The sequence below is a fragment of the Esox lucius genome, chromosome 10 (assembly GCF_011004845.1).
Source record: "Esox lucius isolate fEsoLuc1 chromosome 10, fEsoLuc1.pri, whole genome shotgun sequence".
Classification (NCBI taxonomy): Eukaryota; Metazoa; Chordata; class Actinopteri; order Esociformes; family Esocidae; genus Esox; species Esox lucius.
In genome coordinates, this window is record NC_047578.1 from 4584238 (window position 1) to 4600147 (window position 15910).

At 38.5% G+C, this 15910-nt stretch overlaps 1 protein-coding gene across 1 annotated transcript; it reads right to left on the reverse strand.

Annotated features, from left to right (window-relative positions):
* Positions 1-9576: 9576 nt before the first annotated feature.
* On the reverse strand, positions 9577-15781 carry LOC105006287 (C-reactive protein-like). Its single transcript, XM_029122648.2, has 4 exons — positions 15646-15781; positions 12970-13098; positions 12734-12802; positions 9577-11151 (listed from the first exon to the last, which is right to left on the reverse strand). Exons 1-4 carry the CDS (start codon positions 15722-15724, stop codon positions 10526-10528), a joined length of 903 nt encoding a protein of 300 aa, XP_028978481.2. The 5' UTR covers positions 15725-15781; the 3' UTR covers positions 9577-10525.
* Positions 15782-15910: the final 129 nt, after the last annotated feature.

A 15910-nucleotide genomic window follows, 5' to 3' on the forward strand; every position in this document is an offset into this window, starting at 1 on the left:
AACGTCAAATGTGCCAGTTAAATTCAAAATTTGCCAATAAATTAAATAATGAAAAGTTACCTTTCTGTAATTGTACAGTAAAAAATCCCTGGAAATAAATAAAGATATTTAACTCTCAAAACTGATTTAACAAATGTCTTTGTTGGTCTTTGGATAGGGAGTACTTGAAATAAGGAGTAATTTCTTTAAATTAACTGTGTTTCTGAATATTATATAGTGCTCTGACATAGTTTACAGCCTTAAAAGCATTTCATTCTTATAGACAGGGAATCAAGTGACCTCATCAATCTGGGCAAGCAGCCACCGCCAAGAAAGAAGTAACTGCAAAACAGCACGTGCGAGCGTCTGTCCGTCACTCGCTGACTAGAATCTGACTGTCCTGTATTCATTTGACGTTGTTGCTTGCAGTTGCACTTTCAACCCAAACTTACATTGAAAGCCACCACGCATGTGAACAAATCAGGTTAGAATAAGCAACTAGGAAAGAGTTTGAAAATGTTTCACACTCAACTAGTTGGTCTGTGCTCCAAGGACGAAAAAAATAATAGTTTGAGTAGTTTAAGCCAGATATTTAAAGGTCCCCTGACATGAAATTTTCATTTTGTGAGGTTTTTTAACATTAATATGAGTTCACCTAGCCTATATATGGTCCCAAATTTTCTAAAAATTCCATTCGGTGTAAATTGAGCATTTTCTATCTTTCTCTGACTTGGAGAAAACGGAGAATCAAACAGGCTGATCTGGACCCGTCTCTTTGTGACGTCGCAAGGAGAAATTGTTAACTCCCATGGTAACTCCCCTTTTTCTGCTTTGCCCGCCCAGAGAAAGAATTTAAATAGAGCCAGGTGTGAGGCACACATGTGTGTGAGCGCGACTTCAATTTGTTTATGCGACGAGGAGGGGCATCATGGCTTTTGAGCGAAGGAAACACAATAATTGCTCAGTAATAGGATGTAGAGATGAGCAACAAAGCCTTTTTTTACTTCCTTCGTACATGCCACAGAAGAACCAGTGGAATGATTTCATTTTCTCCCGGAAAAGTGCCGACACAGCTTCCCAAAGTTTTGCATGTCTGTGGCAAACATTTCCCCGACGACTATGTACATAATGTTACACAACAAAATGATTTAGTCCTGAGCACACATAAATATATAGGCTTTATATATCTTGTGTAACGTGACTTCATGATATGAAGGGAGAATTTTTACATTTAAAAAAACCCTCTTCTCTAAACTAGAATATTTACTGATCTAGATGCTAACACAGCTTTAAAATCATCACAAATCAGAGAAACATGAAAAGGCAAAAGCAGATTAGCTTTAGCTTTAACTTACATGATAATCAGACATCCTAACAAAGTATCATATAGACATAATATTTTTAACTAACCATTCGGAAAAATCCTTCTGGAGGCGCTGAGTCGCAACTTCTTCATCCGTTGCTTCTCCATCTGGATCGGATTCTGGGTCAAACTGAAATGCTTCAATGTGTCTTCGTGCCATTGCAATATGATCCAGACATACCGGTAAACAAGCACGTTACCTTTGCCGCAAGATAGTAAAGGCCACGCCCACCCACCACCATGCCCCGCTCACCCACCACCTTGCCCCGCCTTTTTCATCCTCATTAAAATTTAAAGTCACAGACACCAATACGGGCCGTTTGAAGGAAGCTCATTCTGTGACTGTATTGTAGTGGCTATAATTCTGCAGCAAGGCTGAATTTTTGAAAAAAGATTTCAGATACAGTACTAGGGACCACTATGGCCTATATTAAAGCCTACAAAAAGTAGCATGTCATGGGACCTTTAAATACAACCAACACATCATCTTTAAGCACACATCAAGGGGAACCGAATACTTTCATTTTAACATAGTAATAACATTTTTATAAATGGTTTGATTAACATATTACTTTTTGGTTTAAAGTTTGTTAAATTGTGATGTAAAAGATGTACATATTAGGATCTTCACACAGGTGAAACTGCGCTAGACCAATGCCTTCTCTGACAAATGTCTTTAAACATTCAAACAATTATAAAAGATGTAAATCTGTTCCTAACACAACCCAATACCCATCAGAATCCCATAATAGGTATTTTTTTCTTTCTTCATTTGTGTACATTTTGGTGGTGTAACTGTAATTAAATGCACTGTGCCACTTCAATAAAGGCTTTTATATTGTCACAAGAGAAACTAACGTGGATGTTTAAAAAAAATATATACATTAGTTTTTACCCTACTGAGAAGCAAAGAGTGGCGGTACAGTATGAATTCAGAAATACCTTTACACACTGATTAAATATCAGATTAAATATTAGCTTCTTAACTAGCACCAAGTGTCTCACAGACAAAGTTCACAACATCCCCACAGGGAACATCCAGCCCAATCATACAGTCTAGCACAGTTTTCTCCAGAAGGGTCAATCGCCTTGGAGTCATCAGGATCAGTTTATGTCGCGCTATATCTGATCCAGAATCTGTTGAGTAAAAGAAAGAATGCATTTAAATGAAGAGGCCAAAATATTTACTTATCATTCCAGTACGTCACGTGATGTGCAGAGACATCTGGATTTCCTTTGTCCTGATTGGAAAATCCTGATTGCCATTCTCACGTCACAACAATTTTAAATATTGGACCTGTCAGATTTTTTTCCCTCTCGCTTTAACCGTGATGGATAATTTGACCTAAATTGGATATGTGACTAACTGTCCCTTTTATCAGGACTGGCTTTGGCCTTATGGGGCTTCTGAGAGATGGATTGAGGCCTCCACCGTGAGGAAAAGAAAGAGTGGCCTCCCACTTGACAACACAGATGACAAGTTAAATTGTTTTCTTTTAAAACCAATGTGAATTAATTATTTTCTTTTTGATATGAGGGCGGATAAGTACAGTTTTAGTTCTATTTAAGCTTACTGTACATCGATAATGCTTTGAGCAGGCCTTGCCTTTAACAACTACAATCATCAAATAAAATTCATGTAAATTTGATTATAGAATCAGCTGTGTGTCAAGTGATTGTGAAGATTTTGATTAGTAATACTTGGAAATCAAAAAGTAAAACTTGGGAAAATACAGAGAACTCCAAATGTAGTGTGACATATTTTTGGCTCTATATTCCATCACCTCGAATTTTACGTTTTAGAATTTTACAATGACTGTTAAAGAGCAGACTTTAACTGTTTTTGGATCCAAATCAGATGAACTAGACATTAAAGCAGGTTTTGTACATTGTCCACCCATTTTAATTACAAAAGTATTATGCAACTTATTAAGGACAACTGACTGATGAGTTGGTTATCATTTAGATATCTACACTCGTTGCTGGATTTGAGCTTGATTTTAATTACAATTGTAAGGCAACCGGCTGCTATAGAATTGTGCATTTGCTGAAGCAAATGGAAATTAGGTTGATTTAACATATTGTGATTTTGCTGAACATTTGATTAACAATGGATTAGCTGACAATTTGATCATCATATTGCATTTAAAGTTAAATCCACATATTTTCACATTTACAGTGTTTGTATGACAATAAAGTTGACAATCATCTCAACCATAACTAGGTTTCAAAACAGGTCAATCTCTTCTTTGTCTTAAAGGGTCTTTGAACTGCCCAGGCTGATTTTCTCTTCACTGATCTGATCCTCCAGGATCTAACCACCATTGCATTGTAACACATATTGTAGTTGATTATTACAACTCATAGGTACACGCTTGTTACCATAGCAACAGGAAGATTTTTGGACCAGGGGGTCCTGGGAATAAATGGACAAATGCCCGGAAGCCTCAGTCACATGCTCCTGGCGAATGGTTGACTTGTTCTCAGCGGTCGTAGAGACGCGCATCTCGCTGGCGCCCATCAGCTGTGGCAACTCATGTCGCATTCATCCATTCAGCCAACGTAACACAGTGGAGTTGCTGAGATTACTACTGGGGGAGCTGCAGCAGAGCTAAATGTCACTTTCATAACCTCAACAGGGGGTGTTGATACTACAACTGGGGGAGCTGCAGCAGAGCTAAATGTCACTTTCATAACCTCATCAGGGGGTGTTGAGATTACTACTGGGGGAGCTGCAGCAGAGCTAAATGTCACGTTCATAACCTCATCAGGGGGTGTTGAGATTACTACTGGTGGAGCTGCAGCAGAGATAAATGTCACTTTCATAACCTCATCAGGGGGTGTTGATACTACTACTGGGGGAGCTCCACAGAGCTAAATGTTACTTTCATCAGGGGGTGCGATGCCTTTGCCAAGGGCATCACTCCTACTTCCCGCCTCTATGCTTGTAACCATTCCTCTCACAAACGTGCCAAATGTACCAACTTAGTTTTGCTTTTTATATGCAGTAACTGTGACAAATGTTGAGATCTGTGATATATCAAAGATATAATGGCCTATAACCAATATGCTCCAATTGCTTGGCAAATCTGCCCTTCTCTTCATCTATTCATACTATTTTTGTTTCTATTCATTTGGAAAGCTTTCCTCAGAGAAGTGGTTCAGAATAGAGGATTTCTCCAATATGATTTGTTTCTAATTTTTCTGTATTATCATAACATATTATTAAATTATGTAGATGACCATGTGCCCTTTATGATTATATTCGTAATTATGATTAGTATTTTAACTAGAGATTGTTTACGTTGGAAACGTTTTCAAACCAGTGGTGTAACATATTTTGTGTTGTGTTTTGTTTGTTGTGTGTGTATAAAATGTTTCCTTCTCTGACAGGTTTTCTGTCTTTTGTTTTTGTATAAATGCCAGCTTCTTTATGCACCTTGTGTACTATGTTTTATTTTTATTTCCAAACCCAAATTTTGCACCTTGTGTTTCCTCTTTTAGATTTGTTTTATTCATAATTTACATTTTTTGTTTCCTGGTTTGTATCTCACCGACATCAATACCGTAACACATAAGAAAGACCGTTGTTTTCTGGCAACAGGATTTGGCTATAAGGAAAAACATGCTTTGTATTCCGTATGTAAACATGTCTTCCCAGGATTGAGGATAGACAACTAGAAATCATTATCAAAACACAATACCTTTACTTTGAGTACCCTCTTAAACTGTTGAACTTCCACTCAAATAAGAGATCTAGCTAGAGGTGCATTATGTTTTGGGACTGACAGACAAAACCTATTCACAAATAGACGTCAGGTTTGACTGAGGTAGTTGTCACGAATACCCTGACAGAGATGAGGATCAAAGCAAAGAGCCATCTAATGTTTAATAATAAACAGGCTCAATCCAAAAATCCAAAGACCGGCCGTAGAACGGTATACGGGTGAGCAATAATCAGCAAGAGCAAAAGTCCAAAAGGGCTGGGCAGAGACGAGGTCAAAAACGAATGGGTTAGCGGAGGTCTGATACACTTTGGCAAAACACTAGGAGCGATCAATATTCGTGTGATGAGGGGCATGGTTGTACAGCTCAGTGTGAAGGAGGGCTGGGTGAAGGCAGGGAACCAGTACAGGGCCTGACAGTAGTGGTGTTCATGTTGTAGTAATGACATCATGTGAAAGACCAAGATGGGGTTGGTGATCCCTGTGACTGAAGACATCCATGTAGGTGAATGTCACCAATTCCAATTTTTTGAAGTAATGTCAACCATTATTTCAAACTGTACATGATCACATGAGACACCAGGCAACAGATCTCACATAGAATAATCTGAGACATTCCTGTCTCAGATGATTCCTGTCAACAGTTCTTCCTGTTGGGATGCACAGAGATGTTGCTGACTGATAGAAAAATAGAAAAACTGATAGAAAAACACTGGACAGTCGAAAAACAAAGTGCCTCTCGTCTCTTGTTGCGTGGGTCTCATTCACACCATCCTTGCTACTGTGATGTCGGCCCACAAAACACTTGACGGGCGTGTGGCCCCCCCAGACCCAGTGGTTTGAGTTGATGGGGGTGTGCCCCCCCCAGACCTCATGGGCCCCCTCGAAACACACACTGAAGAAAGTTATAGGTGTAACATGCAACAATTTAAAAGATTGTACTACCTCACAGTTCCTTTAAAGAAATCAGTCCATTCAAATTAATTTATTAGGCCCCAGCATGTCAACAATCCCACAATGCCAATAAACAACAGGTGTTGTTTATTAGCCCCTAATCTATGGATTTCATTTGAGAGAAATAAGCCTTTTGTGGCCCGGGAAAGGGAAGTTTGGGGTAAAACCTCATCAGGATCTTAGTAAGGCTAAGCCTAGCTCCTGGGCTAAATTTGCAGCAGGATTCCAACCTTTGTTTCTTAATGAACAAGCAGGACTTATGTGATGAAGACTGGCCTTAATCACAAATTGGATTTAACGAAGTTGGTGATGAAGTAGTTAAAAAATGATGGGCAATTGCAATTTTCCAACTTTTAACTCCAGAGGAAATTTAAGGTAAAACCATCATGCAGAAATAGATATAAAAAAATATAAAATATCTTCCACTCTTTTGCTTGGCTTTTGATTGTATTTTAAAGCAGGCCAAAAAAGAAGGTAAGGAGTGGGAAGACGTTCATTTTGAAATAATAACAGTGGCCACTTTATTAGGTACACATATTTCCTTATCCCTCCAGAAGAGGCTGAACTATGTGTTGTATGGATATAACTAGCGGAAACATTCCTTAGGGATTTTGCTCACTGCTGACTTGATTGTATCACACAGTCCCTGCAGATGGTTTTCAGCCTCACGTTCATGCTGAGAACCATTCAACACCATCCCGGAGGTGCTTGATTGGATTAATTGGTCTTCTTCTGCTGTAGCCCACACGGTTCTAGGTTCAACGCATTGTGTGATCGGAGATGCCTGTGCACCACTGTTGTAAAGAGTGGTTATTTGATCATTTTTGGGCCTTTCTTGTAGCTTGAACAAGTCCGAACATTCTCCTCTGACTTTTTTGTCATATTCCACAGAACTGTCTCTAGGTGGATGTTCTTTGTTTATCACACAATTCTCTGTATTCTCTAACGCTGTGGTGTAGAAGCCATTTCACCATTTAATTATTGTTATCAGTAGTTCTTTTGTGTAATGCATTTGTTTTGTTTTATTGTTATGACCATAGGGGTCCCCTCCACTCAGTATATGTAAGGCTGGTCACTGGGGTAGAAATGGTGGATGTCTGGAGGACATGTTTTTTTTTACCAGAGCAAGAGAAAGCCACGGTGAGAGAGGACTTGAGACTTGTTTTCTTGCATTAATGAAATAAAAGGAAAACATTCACTTTGTTTTGCCTGCGTACGAAATGTGTTAAAGCAGCAGCCATTAGGCGACTTTCTTGGCCTTGAAAGGTTTGACTGAAGTCAAAAGAATGCCATAACGCGTAGTGTTTGAAAATCCCAGGAGGTCAGCGGTTTTTGAGATGTCTGGAACCAACCATCATACCAACAACATTGTCGCTAACACTTCCCCATTCCCCAATCTAACAACAACTGAACCTCATGACCACGTCTGTATGCTCTAGATATTAAGCATTCACAATTTGCTGCTTGGCTGCTTGCATTAACCAGCAGGTGTACTTAATAAAAGGGACACTTTTTTTTAAATGTCTTGAGTAGTTTGATAAGACTAGTAAGGCTTGTCTAAACAGAGATTATATGAGAGGAGAACACAGACTTCTAAACACACTCTGCTTGCGTCTTCTTTACTTCCTCTTACACGTGTTGCAGCCAGCCCCAACAACCACCTCACCATCCAAAATACCAGTCTCAGGATTTTGCTCGGTTCCTTCCTCAATAGGCATCAGAGCTGTGAAATGGTGTCAGTAGAGCGTATGATTCCAACACTAGTATGCAAGGGGATAAAAATGTGCTTATCAATTAGGGACGCAGTTTATTATAGTGTCAGGAACATTTCCTATTCGCATGACTAAATGCAGACAAAGGGTTGATTGAGTTTTTCAGTTTTTCGATTTTCTTCTTAACGACGTCCTCTTGTCATCATTGTGACACTGTTGATCAGTGGTAATCTGTGTCAGCGCAGACTATATGATTATTGTCTACGTGATTATTGTCTAAGTGATTATTGTCTACGTGATAATTGTCTATGTGATTATTGTCTAAGTGATTATTGTCTATGTGATAATTGCTATGTGATTATTGTCTAAGTGATTATTGTCTAAGTGATTATTGTCTACGTGATTATTGTCTAAGTGATTATTGTCTAAGTGATTATTGTCTAAGTGATAATTGTCGATATGGTTATGGTCTAAATGCACAGAATATGTGATTATTGTGTTTAAGTGTTTTCTTTTTTCTGGTGGACACTCGTTTGTGTAGTGTGTTATTAGTGGTCTGAATCAATTGTCTCATACTTGAACCATGGTGCCACATGGAATTATTGTTTCTTGACTCCTCCCTCTGTTTTTCTTTTCGCCCATTTTAGTCTTATCTTTTTATTGTCCAGTCTGATATATGTTTTTTTTTTATTTTTTTTTCACTCTGCCTAGAAGGCCAGCGTCCTGGAGTCGCCTCATTACTGTTGACATTGAGACTGGTGTTTTGAGGGTACTGTTTCATGAAGCTGCCAGATGTGCACCTGGGCCTCCCACTCCTCTTTCTATTCTGGTTAGAGCCAGTTAGAGCCAGTGGCACACAGTGCTGTATGAGATCTTCAGTTTCTTGGTAATTTCTCACATGGAATAGCCTTTTACAGTTAGATTTAGGGCCAGGGCTAGGTTAACGTAAGCATTCAAGTTGGTGTTACATGAGTGTGTATGGACTGTGAACTTGTGAAAAACGTTACTGTACATCCTGCTTTTCATCCACACCACAAGTCTTCTCCTCATGTTAACTGCTTCATTCTTTCTTTTATCATTACATAGAATCAAACTGTTCACATCTTAATCTGGCAATGGCTGTCTCTGTTGGTATTTAGCTTGTCAGCTACATTCTCTCCCTCACTTGACAGTCACTCGACATCTAACACAATGCCCTGAATCTAATTCTGTACATTCTAACACAATGCCCTAAATCTAATTCTGTACATTCTAACACAATGCCCTAAATTGAATTCTGTACATTCTAACACAATGCCCTAAATCTAATTCTATACATTCTAACACAATGCCCTAAATCTAATTCTGTACATTCTAACACAATGCCCTAAATCTAATTCTGTACATTCTAACACAATGCCCTGAATCTAATTCTATACATTCTAACACAATGCCCTAAATCTAATTCTGTACATTCTAACACAATGCCCTGAATCTAATTCTATACATTCTAACACAATGCCCTAAATCTAATTCTGTACATTCTAACACAATGCCCTAAATCTAATTCTATACATTCCAACACAATGCCCTAAATCTAATTCTGTACATTCCAACACAATGCCCTAAATCTAATTCTATACATTCCAACACAATGCCCTAAATCTAATTCTGTACATTCTAACACACATGCCCTAAATCTAATTCTATACATTCTAACACAATGCCCTGAATCTAATTCTATACATTCTAACACAATGCCCTAAATCTAATTCTGTACATTCTAACACAATGCCCTAAATCTAATTCTATACATTCCAACACAATGACCTAAATCTAATTCTGTACATTCCAACACAATGCCCTAAATCTAATTCTATACATTCCAACGCAATGCCCTAAATCTAATTCTTTACATTCTAACACAATGCCCTAAATCTAATTCTATAAATGTTTCCAGTTGGGGACTTGTCAAAAAACACTTTTGGGGACCTATTTTTCAATCATTACTGTTGTTACTCACTTTGTGCTTCAATGGCTACTTGGCAATGCACGTCTCTCATTCAAAGGCCTTCCTACTTTCTCAAACTTTATGGGATTTTTACACATCAAATGCTTTATTTCTACACGCTTTTATTTCATGATGTAATGCTGAGTTGTCACAAATGCACAAATGTCTAATTAATTTTCCAAAGCCAAGTATAAAAAATAATGCATGCATTGAATGATAATATATTCATCACACATTGACAGAAAAGTAATGGTTCCAAAAGATACAAAACAGAAATGTTAAATCTTTCAGAAATAACATGATAGTAGATCAAGAAAGCCTGCCTATGCTGTTGGGAGTTGGCAAGTGCATGTATTGAGCAGTTGGTTGCTGGCTGTGAGAGTAAATGTCAAATAATAGTAAATGTTCAGTCCTAAGATGACCTTTAACCTTTCCCCTTACCCATTAATGGTAACTCCAACTATATTTGAGTTGATTTAAGTTGAGCGTTGGGACACAACCTAGCCCGGCAGCACTTTTGTGATCACATTGACTGTTCCGCTAACCTGAAGATTTCTATATTCCCAGTCACAAATTTTCCATTTGGGTAAATGTTTCCCATCAAGCAATGGTTCAATCATGGAATCAGGAAACACATAGTCCCACACGTTAACACTGGTGATATTCTGAGTGCATGTAATGACCAGTTGGTTGCTTCCTGTATGATTAAAATTAATAATAATCCTAAAATTACCTTTTCCCAAATCCATTCATGGAACCTAATGGAACTGTATTTGAGTTAGGCTGAGCATTGAGACACAAACTAATCCCACAGCGTTTTAATGATCTCCTTGTCTATCCCATTAACCTGAAGCTTTACAGTTTCCCAGTCAAAAATGTTCCCTTTGGGAAAAAGTTTCCCACCATGCAATGCTCCAATCATGGAATCGGAAAGCACATAGTCCCACATGTTAACATCTCTGATCTCTCCAACAAAACACTGGTTGATGTCAAATGACCCCAGGAGAGAGTCGGGGTCCTGTCCGAGGATAACCCTACCTCCTGGCTGCACTATGTTTCCCTGTTTATACATCTTCCTAACACTCCTCTTCCCATCTACATGGAAGGCGGTCAAGCCAGACTTAGACTCCCAGGTGACACACAGGTTGGTCTCAAAAGTGTTGAGCTCAGGCAGGTGGAACGAGACCCCATCATAGCTACCCTGGAGGTACAGAATGTACGTGCTGTCGGCTTCTCTCCACACATTGAGCTCGTCGAAGTCCACTGTGCGATAGGCGAACAGGATGATTTCTCTTTTGCCAGATGCCAGTTCGGTACCCAGCCGCATACACAGGGTGAATGCTTGCATGGAAAGATTCTTCTGAGGGAGAAGCTCTACGTAGCTGTTGTTGGTTTCCTTCGTGAACACCAAGGTTCTCCTCACAGGCTCTGAAGAGAGAGGAGATACCAGGGCTTGAATGCTATTTGTGGCAGATGGGAAGGACCGGCATTTTCATAAGTTTTGTCCTGGTTTTGCTGACACAGGGAAGCTCAAAAGAACACTATTTTTAAACTATTTCAAAATGTTTTTTAAGCTGGATAAATACAGTAGTAATGTGACAGTTACACAGTGGAATAATTTGCATGAGGCATTTACTCGATTCAAGAAAAGTATGACAATACTAGAACAGTATTGAACACAGCCCAGCTGGTTCCTAAGTGTGTTTTAAGACATATTGACAGGTATTTATTTTTGTTGACAATAAAAGCAGAGTGCCTCTGAAGAGAGCAGATGCTGTGTTTAGTCCTTAAGTGTATTCTGTATAACAGAACGTGTCCATCTACGCTAACCTTTAATTACGTACATCTTTGTATACTTGCAAAACTCTGGGGGTGCTCAAGTGAAAATGTGGCACATTCTACCTCGGAAGGTGATGTCTCGAGTTATCGATATCAGCAAGATTACACAACAAAATGATTAGTCTTCTTCGATATGTCTCTGGAAAATCTAGCGTCAGGTAAACAAGCCCATAGATAGTTGCAAATGCACACTGCCCCTGGAACAGGGAATATGAACGACAAAAAGTGTCCCATCAGTGAACAGATACAAATTCAGAATCAAATTCACCTCCAGAATCAAAAACTGAAACCGCTGAGATGGAGTCAAGCAACTCCTGAATCTCACGGAGTGAATGTGTGCGTTGTAGAGCAGTGCGTGCTGCCACCTGCTGACAAGACTCCGATACTACCAGCCATTCATCCAAAGATCCCAGCACACTTATTCCACTGAGCCGCTATTGAATCAGAACTCCCACGACCACCTTGGAAAAGGTGCGGGAAGACAGGGAGAGGATTAATGGAAGCACAAGGAATTCGTAAGTGCTTGGTCGGTGGTCTAAGCCAATCAACAATTAACACATTTTTGGCCTCGATGTGTATTTATTTTTTAAATGTGCATTAACACAAAGTAGACTACAAACAATACCTCAGTTAGCCATGAAATTCCAGGTTTGACAGGAAGTGACACATAGGGGTCACATACACATGACATAGTACACAATTTTCCAACTAATTCGAACTTGTTTGACCTCAAATTGTAAAACAAAACGGAACAGTCCCACGATCCCAACTCACCTGTTACATTGACTGGTGGTTGAGCTGTATTTCCACAAAATTGAACTAGTTGCATTTACAGAAAACTGTTGAAGCACATTATTTCACATTCTATGCACACCTGTAGTTATCATTTGGTAACTTGCATTTATATTTTTTAATTCTTCATGTTGTTCTATGTGTTCTCATGTCCTCTCGAAACTGTATGCCTTTAGCGCAGGTCTTCATTCAACAATTTCCCACACAGTACCTGATAAACAGTAGTACATCATTTTCAATAACCTGTTTTGGCGTTGGCCCAACAGCGCCAATTTTACAAACAGTGGCCAAAAGCCAAAGGTGCAGCTTTATCTGACTTACCTGGTTTAAACAACACAGAAATATAATAAAACAAAATAGACCCATGGTTCCAACTCACCTGCTGTGTTGTTTAACTGATTGTTCACCTGTATATCGACTAAACCAAATTGGTTTCTCCCTCTGAAATCTGTTGAAAGAACCAAAGTATTATGTAGTGTTTGTACATCTAACATTGCTCACGTGAGAAATGTCACAGTTTAAACAATGTGAGCATTCATAGACGTGCGGATGAATATCTTCATCATTTTAGTAAATATATTTTTCACATTGTCTTCAAATAGTTAAGTTACTCACAGAGGCCCCCTATAGCACCCAGAGCACAGAGAGAACAGAGCAGGCTCAGACTGAGAACAACAAACAGGACTTGTATCCATCTGGAGGGAGACGCTGTTAGCCCATGATGAAGAGCGGAGACTGGGGGTCCTGAAATAAATGAGTAAGGACATGACATACATGACTGTATTTGAAACTACCAACCAATCGTTCATGTTACTCTATTAATTCCTACCTTTTAAAAGAATTGCATACTTCATATCATCTCTCCTCCTCTGCAAAGAGAGACTATCAATACAGAGTCTATATACAGGGACTATCAATACAGAGTCTATATATAGGGACTATCAATACAGAGTCTATATACAGGGACTATCAATACAGAGTCTATATACAGGGACAATCAATACAGAGTCTATATACAGGGACTATCAATACAGAGTCTATATACAGGGACTATCAGTACTGAGTCTTTATACAGGGACTATCAATACAGAGTCTATATACAGGGACTATCAATACAGAGTATATATACAGGGACTATCAATACAGAGTCAATATACAGGGACTATCAGTACTGTCAATATACTGGGACTACCAGTATCAAGTCTATATACAGGGACAATCAATACAGAGTCTATATACAGGGACTATCAATACAGAGTCTATATACAGGGACTATCAATACAGAGTCTATATACAGGGACTATCAATACAGAGTCTATATACAGGGACTACCAGTACAGAGTCTATATACAGTGACTATCAGTAGAGTCTATATACTGGGACTACCAGTACAAAGTCTAGATACAGGGACTACCAGTACAAAGTCTATATACAGGGACTATCAATACATAGTCTATATACAGGGACTATCATTACAGAGTCTATATACAGGGACTATCAATACAGAGTCTATATACAGGGACTATCAATACAGAGTCTATATACAGGGACTATCAGTACATAGTCTATATACAGTGACTATCAGTAGAGTCTATATACTGGGACTACCAGTACAGTATATATACAGGGACTACCAGTACAGATTTCTATATACAGGGACTACCAGTACAGATTTCTATATACAGGGACTATCAGTACAGTCTATATACAGGGACTACCAGTACAGAGTCTATATACAGGGACTACCAGTACAGAGTCTATATACATGGACTATATACAGGGACTACTAGTACAGATATTGGCTAATGTGGGATATGGCAGTACCTATACTTATTTTGCTTGAGTCTAGTTTAGCCCAAATTTAGGCTAGAAGTAAGCCTAAAGTAAAAAATAAATAAAAGAAAAACACGTCCCCTTCCAGGAAATTCTTTGAGGAACAAGTAGGCTATGTTTTTACTCCGTTACATTTTACCAAATAACTTCAGTTACACTCATTATATCTAGCTTAATAATAAATGTTTGACAATGCATTACATTTAAATACACCTGTTAACAGACAACTGAACAGAGCTGCTAACTTTCTAAGCAATGAGTGGATAAATGCCCGAATAGACCGGCCGCATTAAACAGCATCTGACTTGGCAACTGAACGTGAATGAGACTGCTTGGTTACACTTACCACAATCATCTGGAGTAGCTAGGTTTAGTTAACGTTGACTAAAAGGTACCTCACAGACGTTCTATGTCTGCTTGGTTACACTAACCACAATCATCTGGAGTAGCTAGGTTTAGTTAACGTTGACTAAAAGGTACCTCACAGACGTTCTATGTCTGTGGGTTGGTTTGTTTGTAAATTATAATAATCTGTTTTGAAAGATATTTTCAGTTATCTATGTATGTGGATCCCAATATTACAAAGATAACTTGTACATTTAGAAATATTTTCACACTCTCAATACCAGTTAGATAGTATTTTACATAAAGGTTATTGCCGTGAAATCGCAAGAATATACTTTATTTTATGGAAAGTAGTCTTTTTTTTTTCTTACAATATTGTTCTCTATTTTGAAATTTCTTTCTGGCACCCGTGCCACCAGATTTATTGTAATTTGATGGGATTTGTAAACAGTGTAGTCTACATGTTGATTTGTTGTTCATCCCTTCACTATTGCAAATTACTATTGCAATGTTGCATTTTAGGCTAGACTAACAGGGCTGCAGTGATAAGAAACGACAGAAGAACCTACTGTATGTCTACAGTTGGACAGGGAGTCACTGTAAATAGGAAAATGCATCTACGGACTCTGGTCCCACAATGAATGTTTATTCATAGATTGGAGACAGTAAATATAATAATGATTGGATTAAGGTGAAGGGACATTTATGATGTATCAGGAAATGTTATTATGTATTTAATATAGATGTTTCTTTCAATGTGCTGTGGCCCTGAGCAGCTAACCATCTGTCACACCGAAACTAATATGACTATTCTAACTGCATCCAACCACCTCTGAACTGTAAAATGAATAAAGAAGCTGTATTCGCTGTTCTGATACTCCTAGATCTCACTGCTACAAGTTCTGGTACTTGTAGATCTACCCGCTGCTTTCATTACTGTGAACCATCAGATCCATCTGGCCAAATGTATTTTTTTGACCATTTTAAATTAATATTTTACATTTTCCCATTAGAAAACATTGAATAGAACTGGATTTGGAGATATATTGGTAATTCCATTGTGCATTCAGAAGTGTTTTTATACCATAATTGTTTAGTAAAAATAATTCTTACCATTCCTGGAAGAGTCTTCATTTCCACATTCTTTTGAAGAACAATGACATTGGTTCTCATTGATGCCTTCCTCAATCATGTTAAATCTGTCTCTTCACAATATCTCCTCAGCACACAAAGGAGACAGATGGTTTCTGGGCACAGGGTTTGGCTATATATGTGAAACAAGATTTTAATATTGAATATCAGTGGGTGGAGTGACATCCTGCCTGTTGGGCAGCGGGTGGAGTGACATCCTGCCGGTTGGGCAGTGGGTGGAGTGACA

Excerpts from the sequence above, each read along its gene's own strand:
- LOC105006287 (XM_029122648.2), bottom strand. The coding sequence starts at position 15,724 with ATGATTGAGGAAGGCATCAATGAGAACCAATGTCATTGTTCTTCAAAA. Across the intron at positions 13,099-15,645 it reads TGAAGACTCTTCCAGGAATG|GACCCCCAGTCTCCGCTCTT; the intron begins GTAAGAATTATT and ends CATTTATTTCAG. Across the intron at positions 12,803-12,969 it reads GGGTGCTATAGGGGGCCTCT|ATTTCAGAGGGAGAAACCAA; the intron begins GTGAGTAACTTA and ends TTCTTTCAACAG.